The 12,009-nt window shown below is 45.0% G+C and overlaps 1 protein-coding gene across 1 annotated transcript in view; it reads left to right on the forward strand.

Annotated features, from left to right (window-relative positions):
• Positions 1-12,009, forward strand: part of ANKRD16 (ankyrin repeat domain 16) — a 48,294-nt gene that overhangs the window by 11,362 nt on the left and 24,923 nt on the right. Inside the window, exon 2 of the mRNA XM_077469436.1 lies at positions 1,764-1,984. Within this exon, the coding sequence (XP_077325562.1) occupies positions 1,764-1,984 (221 nt within the window). The remainder of the gene's footprint in view (positions 1-1,763; positions 1,985-12,009) is intronic.

Below are 12,009 nucleotides of genomic sequence, written 5' to 3' on the forward strand. Positions count from 1 at the left end.
CCAGAGAGCCTCCCCTCCCCTTGGGGACCCCTGCAGAGACTCGGGGCTATAGCCCCAAAAGCCACTCCCTAGCAACGCCACTGTTTCACATCATACATGTGAGATGGAGCGCACATTTCTGTGTATTATGTGTAGAGCAGTTTATTCATTTCAATGGGCTGACCTATACATTAAGAAATGCACAAAAGAAGACTCTGATCCTCTTACAAAATCGCACCGCAGCAATAACAGTGCTGCAGAAAACCAGATGTGTTTGGCTGTCATTAAAGCGGAGGTCCACCCTAAAGTGGACCTTCCGCTCATCGGAACCCTCCCCCCCCTCCGGTGCCACAATCGGCACCTTTCAGGGGGGAGGGGGGTGCAGTTACCTGGATAATCCAGGTAACTGCACCCACTTCCGGGATAGCTCTCTGCGGAAAGGGGCGTAACTTACACCCCTTTCCGCAAGTGCCCGCCCCTTCCCGCAAGTGCCCCGCTGCCTGCTGGGAAACACACAGATCCCAGAGGCAGCGGGGAGCGTCCTTATTGCGCAGCGCGATTCGCGCATGCGCAGTAGGGAACCGGGAAATGAAGCCGAAAGGCTCCATTTCCTGATTCCCATACCCAAGATGGCGGCGGCAGGACCCGACAGGCGACCTAGAGATCGGCTTCGGGTGCCGACATCGCGGGTGCGCTGGACAGGTAAGTGTCACTATTTTAAAAGTCAGTAGCTGCAGTATTTGTAGCTGCTGGCTTTTAAAAAAAAAAAAAAAAAAACGCGGAGTCCCGGCGGACTCCCGCTTTAAGAATTAATGGCACCGCTGCATGTCAGCACGTGCACATTTCTGTGCATGTTGGGAATGCAGGCAATTTTGCATGTGTTCCTGACACATACTATGTGTGAACATAGTCTAAGTATATTAAAGTATTTTTTACTTATTTTGACGATTTCCTGTCTTCCAGTTACCTGCTGCCCTAGGGCTAGGGTTGCCACATTTTCTTTACACTAAACCCGAACACTTTAGCTGCACACATAAAAAAACAAAACAAAAAAAAACATCTTCTTAAGGAGGAACGCTATGGAAACTGGTGTAAAGGGAAACTCTGATGTAAGGGGGTTTCTGTTTACCAAACCTCCCACTTCAGAGTTCCCAGCATTCCCCCCCCACAATTAGGGTTCCCAAAGCCCTCCTTACATCAGAGTCCACAGGGCACCCCTTACATCTGAGTCCCCCTAACCCTAGTGTACTCACTCGCTTGGAGGTAGGAGAGAGAAGGGGGGGATGACTTTAGTCATAGACAGTGGATGGTGAGCTCACTCACCCGAGGATGGAGGCTCAGGCATTGTCACCTTTCATCCACGATTTGTCTGCCGGTTGCTGAGCTTCAAACTTCCAGCCCACACATCTCTTTCCTGAGGCACAGAACGCTGGGGATTGGAGTGTAGGTGGGCAGACAGAGGTAGGGGCGGGAGGAGGAGGAACAGGTGAAGCCCCCTCCTTCTCTTCTGCCTGTGTATGGGGGTGGGGTCTGTGTGCACATCCTATGTGCTCTGTGGTTGTGGCACTTGGTTACTTGGGGAGCCACAGTCCATTCTGAATATTGTGTCTGGGTTCAAATCTGGACACACGATTCAAAATCCGGACTGTCCGGGTGAATCCCGGATGGGTGGCAATCCTACATGGGGCCCTTTCCTTGAAATGGTTCTGATACATATAATTATGGCTACTGTGATGGTCATTTGATTAACTGCATCTTGACAATACAATATCATTTGTATTTAGGACACCTCTGATGATGGCTTGTACCAGGAAAAACCTAGATATTATCAAGGATCTGATTGAACACAAAGCCAACCCCATGCTGAAAAATAAGGACGGCTGGAACTGTTTTCATATTGCAGCAAGGGAAGGAGACCCAGCAATTATTGAATATCTGCTTGATGTCTTTCCTGATATCTGGCACACGGAGAGCAAGATAAAGAGAACACCGCTTCACACAGCAGGTACCGGCCTCACTTTGCAGTGCTCTATTTAACCACTTTCAGACCGGACCATTTTGCTGGTAAATGACCAGAGGTCTTTTTACACTTTGGCACTGCGCTGCTTTAACTGGTAATTGCGCGGTCATGCAATGTTGTACCCAAACAAAATTTGCGTCCTTTTCTTCCCACAAATAGAGCTTTCTTTTGATGGTATTTGATTGCCTCTGCGATTTTTATTTTTTGCGATATAAACGTAAAAAGACCGCAAATTTTGAAAAAAAATGATATTTTCTACTTTTTGTTATTAGAAAAATCCAATAAACTCAATTTTAGTCATACATTTAGGCCAAAATGTATTCAGCCACATGTCTTTGGTAAAAAAAAAGTCAATAATTGTATATTTATTGGTTTGCGCAAAAGTTGTCACATCTACAAACTAAGGTACGTTTTCTGGAATTTACGCAGCTTTTAGTTTACGACTGCCTATCTCATTTCTTGAGGTGCTAAAATGGCAGGGCAGTACAAAACCCCCCCAAATGACCCCATTTTGGAAAGTAGACCCCCTAAGGAAATTGATAAGAGGCATGTTGAGCCCATTGAATATTTTATTTTTTTGCCTCAAGCGATTGAATAATGACAAAAAAAAAAATTTTTTTTTTTTTTTACACAAAGTTGTCACTAAATGATATATTGCTCACACATGCTATGGGCGTATGTGAAATGACACCCCAAAATAAATTCTGCTGCTTCTCCTGAGTATGGGGATACCACATATGTGGGACTTTTTGGGAGCCTAGCCGCGTACGGGGCCCCGAAAACCAAGCACCGCCTTCAGGCTTTCTAAGGGCGTAAATTTTTGAGTTCACTTCTCACTACCTATTACAGTTTTGAAGGCCATAAAATGCCAAGATGGCACAAAACCCCCACAAATGACCCCATTTTAGAAAGTAGACACCCCAAGCTATTTGCTGAGAGGCATGTTGAGTTCATGGAATATTTTATATTTTGCCACAAGTTGCGGGAAAATTACAAACTTTTTTTTTTTTTTTTTTTTTTTTTAACAAAGTTGTCACTAAATGATATATTGCTCATGCATGCCATGGGCATATGTGAAATGACACCCCAAAATAAATTCTGCTGCTTCTCCTGAGTACGGGGATACCACATATGTGGGACTTTTTGGGAGCCTAGCCGCGTACGGGGCCCCGAAAACCAAGCACCGCCTTCAGGCTTTCTAAGGGCGTAATTTTTTGATTTCACTCCTCACTACCTATTACAGTTTTGAAGGCCATAAAATGCCAAGATGGCACAAAACCCCCACAAATGACCCCATTTTAGAAAGTAGACACCCCAAGCTATTTGCTGAGAGGCATGTTGAGTCCATGGAATATTTTATATTTTGCCACAAGTTGCGGGAAAATTACAAACTTTTTTTTTTTTTTTTTTTTTTCACAAAGTTGTCACTAAATGATATATTGCTCACGCATGCCATGGGCATATGTGAAATGACACCCCAAAATAAATTCTGCTGCTTCTCCTGAGTATGGGGATACCACATATGTGGGACTTTTTGGGAGCCTAGCCGCGTACGGGGCCCCGAAAACCAAGCACCGCCTTCAGGCTTTCTAAGGGCGTTACAGTTTTGAAGGCCATAAAATGCCAAGATGGCACAAACCCCCCCCAAATGACCCCATTTTGGAAAGTAGACACCCCTAAATTTAGGGGTACACTAGTGAGACTAGGTAATAAATGGCGGGTGCCCTGAAACTATAAAAAAATAACTAACCAACCAGCGTCACCTGTAACAGTTATATGGTGATCACTGGTGAAAGGGTTAACTAGGGGGCAATTAGGGGGCTTTATGCGGTAGTATATGGGGGTCCCTGGCGCTATAAAAAGCTGCAGCGAACCTAAATACCTACCTGCCTAACTAGCGTCACCTGTGACACTAATACAGCGATCAGAAAAACGATCGCTTATTAGGCTGGGTTCACACTGGAGCGATGCGGGAACGCCACGAATGCGCGGCGGGTTCCCGCATCGCATGCCTCCCGGCGGCAGTTCACACTGCCCTATGCGAACTGCTGGGAGTGTCAGTGAAATGTTACTGACACCCCCAGATCAGTTCGCATATCGCAGTGCGATCTGCAAACTCGGATCGCATGGTGTGAACACCCATGCGATCCGATTCTGCTGCGGGCCAAAAAAAGGGTCCCGTGCCAATTTGCGGCGGGTGCGGCGGGTGCGGCGAATGGCTGAACTCGAATCGCACAGAGATCGGATGTGATTTGCACTGCAGTGCGGTGCGAATCACATCCGTTCTCATAAACCGCTGCAATGTGAACCCAGCCTTAGTGACACTGGCGACGGGGGGTGATCACGGGGTTAAACCTTTATTGGGGGGGTTAGGGGGATACCTTAGAACTAAAGGGGGCTAACCCTAACTGCCCTAACAGTTATTAGTCACAAATGACACCCGCCGGGTGATCAGGGGGTTAAACCTTTATTAGGTAATAAATGGCGGGTGCCCTGAAACTATAAAAAAATAACTAACCAACCAGCGTCACCTGTAACAGTTATATGGTGATCACTGGTGAAAGGGTTAACTAGGGGGCAATCAGGGGGCTTTATGCGGTAGTATATGGGGGTCCCTGGCGCTATAAAAAGCTGCGGCGAACCTAAATACCTACCTGCCTAACTAGCGTCACCTGTGACACTAATACGGCGATCAGAAAAATGATCGCTTATTAGGCTGGGTTCACACTGGAGCGATGCGGAAACGCCGCAAATCCGCGGCGGGTTCCCGCATCGCATGCCTCCCGGCGGCAGTTCACACTGCCCTATGCGAACTGCTGGGAGTGTCAGTGAAATGTTACTGACACCCCCAGATCAGTTCGCATATCGCAGTGCGATCTGCAAACTCGGATCGCATGGTGTGAACACCCATGCGATCCGATTCTGCTGCGGGCCAAAAAAAGGGTCCCGTGCGAATTTGCGGCGGGTGCGGCGGGTGTGGCGGGTGCGGCGGGTGCGGCGAATGGCTGAACTCGAATCGCACAGAGATCGGATGTGATTTGCACTGCAGTGCGGTGCGAATCACATTCGTTCTCATAAACCGCTGCAATGTGAACCCAGCCTTAGTGACACTGGCGACGGGGGGTGATCACGGGGTTAAACCTTTATTGGGGGGGTTAGGGGGGTACATTAGAACTAAAGGGGGCTAACTCTAACTGCCCTAACAGTTATTACAGTCACAAATGACACCAATGCAAAAAAAAAAAAAAAAAAAAAAAAATGACATTGGTGTCATTGTGACTGGGGGGCAGGGGTAATTGGGGGGGTGATCGGGGGGTAAAGGGGGGGTGTGAGTGTGCCTGGCATGTTCTACTGTGTGTGTGAGTGTTGGTGCAACTTACTGATCCGCTCTCCTCCGTGTCGGAACGGAAAATACCGACACGGAGGAGAGAATACATCACTTCCTCTCCTGTGTTTACATTACAGGAGAGGAAGTGATGTCATCGGGGATTTCTATTCGTCGGGAGCGATCGCGAGGGGGTGGCCATGAATGAATGGCCGTCCCCTCGTCCGGGATCGCTCCCGCACGAATACCGACCGCCGCAGGCACCGGGCGGGGGCCCGATCGGGCCCCCGACCCGCGGGAGGCAAGGGACGTACATGTATGTCCTTATGCCTGCCCGTGCCATTGTACCGACGTACATCGGCGTGCGGCGGTCGGCAACTGGTTAATGTACTGCAGCATTTTCCTATTACACAAATATTTCAAAACGGGCCAGTAGCTCTTTTCCAGCCATGTTAGTTTGAGGACTACAGTGCCTTGAAAAAGTATTCATACCCCCCTGAAATTTTCAAAGTTTCGTCATGTTACAACCAATAACGTAAATGTATTTTATTGGGACTTTATGGGATAGACCAACACAAAGTGGCACATAATTGTGAAATGACAGGAAAATGATAAATTGGTTTTCAAATTTTTTTACAAATAAAGCGTGGCGTGCATTTGTATTCAGCGCCCTTTACTGATACCCCTAACTAAAATCCAGTGGAACCAATTGCCTTCAGAAGTCACCTAATTTAGTAAATTTAGTCCACCTGTGTGTAATTTTAATCTCTATAAATACAGCTGTTCTGTGAAGCCCTCAGAGTCTTTAGAGCAAGAACAAACAGCATCATGAAGTCCAAGGAGCACACCAGACAGGCCAGGGATAAAGTTGTGGAGAAGTTTAAAGCAGGGCTAGGTTATTTAAAAAAATAAATAAATATATATATATATATATATATATATATATATATATATATATATATATATATATATATATATATATATATATATATATATATATATAAACATTTTCCCAAGCTTTAACCACTTGCTTACTGGGCACTTAAACACCCCTCCTGCCCAGACCAATTTTCAGCTTTCAGCGCTGATGCACTTTGAATGACAATTGTGCGGCCATACAACACTGTACCCAAATTAAATTTTTATCATTTTTTTTCCCCACAAATAGAGCTTTCTTTTGGTGGTATTTAATTACAGCTGGGAGTTTTATTTTTTGCTGAACAAACAAAAAAAGATGCAAAATTAAAAAAAGAAAAAAATCATGTTTAATAGTTTGTTATAAAATTTTGCAAACAGGTCATTTTTCTCCTTCATTGAAGTGCACTGGTGGGCACTTATAGGCGGCACTGATGGGCATAGTTAAGGCGGCACTAATAGGCACAGATAAGGTGACACCGATAGGCACAGATAAGGCAGTACTGATGGGCACAGATAAGGCGGCACTGATGAGCAAAGATGGGCACAGATAAGATGGCACGGATGGGTGGCACTAAGGGGCGCTGATAGGTACCACTGATTGATGGGCACTGATAGGTGGCTCTGATAGGTGGCACTGATGGGCACTGGTAGATGACACTGATGGGCACGGATATGTGGCACTAGGGTGCAGCACTGTGGGCACTGATGGGTGGCACTGATGGGGGGGGGGGGGCACTTTTTATTTACTGAGGTGGCACTGGCAGGGGGCAGGTGGGCACTGGTAAGCTGGCCGTGATCGGGACTGATGTCCCGATCACGGCCGCCGGTGATCAGCTCCGTTGTATCACATGATCAGCTGTCATTGGCTGACAGCTGATCACGTGGTAAGGGGTCGGGATCGACCCCCCCCCCCCCCCTTGCTTCGATCCGTGATCAGACGAGTCTCATAGACTTGCTGATCACAGAGCGCGCCGCGCGCGTCCCTCAGGGGGCGCGCAGGCCGCTCGTGCACGGGACGACGTCAATAGACGTAGTGTCTATTAGGTAATTTTGATCTTCACTTTTTTCACTATTTGATTTATGCTGCACTTCTATTTTATTTCATCTAATCTCTTTGGTTGATATGGTTTCTTAAAATATTCTATGTATCCTTTCCAATCATTCTAACTTTCTACTCTCACTAAGTTAACCTTACCTATACACTCATTAGCATCTCATTATCCTATCCTTTACCAAGTTTAGGACAGATGACCTATTGCAGTGATGGCGAACCTTGGCACCCCAGATGTTTTGGAACTACATTTCCCATGATGCTTGACTACACTGCAGAGTGCATGAGCATCATGGGAAATGTAGTTCCAAAACATCTGGGGTGCCAAGGTTCGCCATCACTGACCTATTGTACCACATAATAGGATCTTCCAACCTATTTTACAATCTTTCTTTTATTTTTAGCACATATGGTCACTGTTGACCATTATTCATTTTTGGAATTTCCTTTTTTGGAAACCATCCATGTCCAGTCCTGGTCTGCCTTAACCACCTCAGCTCCCACCAGTGATACCCAGATGGGGTTATTCTGATTCATTTTGGCACATTGCTACTGCATAGATACAGATAATGTAAGTACTTTTGAGAGTGGTTTTGGGGGGTTTATCCTAGCCAATATTACTTCTAATTACTTTATTTTAATCTCTGCTTTCTGTGACAGGGTCAGACCTTACAGATATTCTTATTATTATACTACAGCATTCAGTTTTCCACGTGCATGTTCCTGAAGAGTGGATGAATCCACGCAATGCATAGAGCTACTATATGCCATGTTTTATGCCAACTATATGTTTTACTTACTTAATGATCACTTGCAATATGTGATTTGTATTTTTAGTGGTCAATTGTTATTGCTGTATGTTTATCCATTGAGTGGAATATATTGGTCTTCTTGGTGTACTCATGATCACCCTCATGCAACTTACCATTGATTTTCCAGTAAATTTAAATGTTTTACACCTGCCTGCTTCATTTAAAGTCCCAACCGCCAGTCATCCTGATTGCTTTATTCAAATACTGTGACATTATGGCAGACACGTCGGACAATTTTGACACATTTTTGGGACCATTGGCATTGATCAGTGCGATTTAAAATTGCATTGATTACTGTAAAAATGTCACTGTATGTAGGGGGCAGTGAACGGTTAATATGTATCCTAGGGATTGTTCTAACTGAGGTGTGAAGGGACTGTGCAGGGAAACTCTGTATGAACAGATGATCTGTCAGTTCCCTGCTCAGAACCAGAAACTGTGTTTACACACACAGCTCCCGGTTCTCCACGTGCCCCGAGCGATCGCGGCAACCCGGCGGCGATCGAGACCGTCAGGCTCTCACAACGGCTCGGGGAGCGAGCAGGGGGCACGCGTGCCCCCTAGTGCCTGTTTATGCTACCGACGTAGCATAATGGCGATTCGCGCAGCCGAGCCATGCTGCCTCAGTACAACTGCGGCGGCTGGTCGGCTAGCGGTTAAGGGGAGTGGTTTTTACACTGTTCTTTAAAAAAAAAAAAAAAAATTGGGTAACTTTTTTTTTTTTCTATTACAAGGAATGTAAACATCCCATGCAATAGAAAATAAGCATGACAGGAGCGCTTAACCGGTTCCCGACCAGCGCACGACGATGTACGTCGACAGAATGGCACGGGCAGGCATATTGGCGTACATGTACGTCCAATCTTCAATACAGCCCTGCCATCAGGAGCACGCCACCGGCGGCGCGCTCCCGCGCTGGTCGGGACCCCCGTGAGTCCGGTCGCGGGACTCGATCGCCGCGGGCATACCCGCGATCGTCTCACGGGACGGCTGAATGGAGGAAATGCCGTGTAAACAGCATTTCTCCATTCTGCCTAGCAACTAGTGATGCTGATCTCTGCTCCATGTGATTGGAGCAGAAATCAGTGTTCACTAAATGAAAGCCCAACCCCCCCACAGTTAGTAACACACCCCTAGGAACACTTAACCCCTACACTGCCACCCACTGGTTAACCCCTTCACTGCCAGTGTCATTTACACAGGTATCACTGCATTTATATAGCAGTGATTACTGTATAAAGGACAATGGTCCCAAAAATGTGTCAAAAATGTCCGATGGGTCCCCCACAATGTCGCAGTCACAATAAAAATCGCTGAACGCCGCCATTACTAGTAAAAAAAAAATTAATAAAAATGCTATAAACTATCCCTATTTTGTAAACGCTATAACTTTTGCACAAACCAATCAATAATCGCTTATTGCAATTTTTTTTTTAATCAAAAATATGTAGAAGAATACGTATCGGCCTAAACTGAGGGAAAAAAATGTTTTTTTATATATTTTTGGGGGATATTTATTATAACAAAAAGTAAAAAAATAATGCGTTTTTTTTCAAAATTGCCGCTCTATTTTTGTTTATAGCGCAAAAAATAAAAACCGCAGGGGTGATCAAATACCACCAAAAGAAAGCTCTATTTGTGGGAAAAAAAAGATGTCAATTTTGTTTGGGAGCCACATCGCACGACCGCGCAATTTTGAGTTAAAGCGACACAGTGCCGAATCGCAAAAAGTGGTCTGGTCTTTGACCAGCAAAATGGTCCGGTCTGAAAGTGGTTAAATATGAGATCTGGGGTCAAAAAGACCTTGGCTCTCATTTACACTAAAATGCAATAAAGAAAAAAAAATGGCCCTTTAAGAACTATGGGCGGAAGTGATGTCAAAGTCCAGACCTAAATCCAATTGAGAATCTGTGACAAGACTTGAATTGCTGTTCCCAGATGCTCTCCATCCAATCTGACAGAGCTTGAGCTATTTTGCAAAGAAGAATGTGCAAAAAATTTAACTCTCTAGATGTGCAAAGCTGGTAGAGACCCAAAAAGACTTGCAGCTGTAATTGCAGCAAAAGGTGGTCCTACAAAATATTGACCCAGGGGGCTGAATACAAATGTACGTCACACTTTTCAGATATTTATTTGTAAAACCTTTTGAAAACCATTTATAATTTTCCTTCCACTTCACAATTCTGTGCCATTTTGTGTTGGCCTATCACATAAAATCCTAATAAAATACATTTTATGTTTTTTGGTTGTAACATGACAAAATATGGAAAAGTTTAAGGTGTATGAATACTTTTTTCAAGGCACTGTATGCGACCTGATGGCCAGCGAGCTGAACATGCGCTAAAACTACTTTTATTTTGTTCAGTAGTCCTTTTATCATTCTTCATATCTTTACCACCCTGCCTCTCCACCTTGTCCAATCAGAGAAGGCTTTGCATTCACTCAGAAAATGTGAAGAATTCTCTGAATGCACACATAACAAGTGGCCGACCCCCCCCTGTGTTCACAATGCAGAAGGGCAGTCGCTCAGAACAGGACCCAGAAGCAAGTGGAGATCACTGGACTAGCGTTGTTCATTTAGTGATTTCCATTATCCAGGAGCATCGGCCAGGTAGGGTATACATAGTACATACTTATGTTGGGCCAAGCTGTGTCAGTGTAACTATGTATAGAATCCCCATGACTAGAATTATTCTTTAACCACTTTCAGACTGGACCATTTTGCTGGCTTAAGACCAGACCACTTTTTGCGATTCTGCACTGCATTGCTTTAACTGACAATTGCGCGGTCGTGCGACGTGGCTCCCAGACAAAGTTGACATCCTTTTATTTTTAATTTTTTTCCCACAAATAGAGCTTTCTTTTGGTGTTATTTGATCACCCCTGCGGTTTTTATTTTTTGCGCTATAAACAAAAATAGAGCGACAATTTTGAAATAAACACGTTGTTTTTTACTTTTTGTTATAATAAATATCTCCTAAAAATATATATAAAAAAAAAGTTTCCCTCAGTTTAGGGCGATACGTATTCTTCTACATATTTTTGGTAAAAATCGCAATAAGCGATTATTGATTGGTTTGCGCAAAAGTTATAACGTTTACAAAATAGGGGATAGTTTTATGGCATTTTTATTATTTTAAAAATTTTTTTGTTTACTAGTAAAATCAGCGATTTATTTTATTTCTTTTTTTGTGCCATTATGGCGGACACATCGGACATTTTTGAGACCATTAGCATTGATTCCTGTGTAAATGACACTGGCAGTGAAGTGGTTATCCAGGGGGTGGCAGTGTAGGGGTTAAGTGTGTCCTAGGGGCGTGTTACTAACTGTGGGGGGCTGGGCTTTGTGTTGGTGAACACTGCTCCAATCACATGGAGCAGAGATCAGCGTCACTTGTTGCTAGGCAGAAAGGGGAGATGCTGTTTACAATGCGATGGTAGGGCAGCATTTTAGAATGGATGTACCTGTACGCCGATATGCATGCCCATGCCATTCTGATGACGTACATCGGCGTGCGCCGGTTGGGAAATGGTTAAAGTAGTGTTTCCACCCAAAAAAATAGATGAAAATTCATTAAAAAAAAGTTGGAAAAAAAACCATTTTACTCACCTCCTAAATGCCTGTTGCTAGGGGGTCCCTCATAGTCTGCCTCCTTCAGTGCCCGGGAACTGACATCACTTCCCTTCGGCGCCGCACAGTCATCTGGGACCTGTAACGTGTCCCAGATGACTGTGCGGCGTATCACGGATCGTGCATGTGCATTGGGTGCCCGGCTGTGAAGACACAGCCAGGTGCCCACAGAAGCGGGGAACGAGGGGGGGCGCTTCGTTCCCCTGCATCGCTGGACCCTGGGACAAATAAGTGTCCAATTTATTAAAAGTCAGCAGCTGCAGTATTTGTAGC

The sequence above is a fragment of the Lithobates pipiens genome, unplaced genomic scaffold (assembly GCF_037356315.1).
Source record: "Lithobates pipiens isolate NorthernLeopardFrog02 unplaced genomic scaffold, aLitPip1_a1.2 Scaffold_8, whole genome shotgun sequence".
Lineage (NCBI taxonomy): Eukaryota > Metazoa > Chordata > Amphibia > Anura > Ranidae > Lithobates > Lithobates pipiens.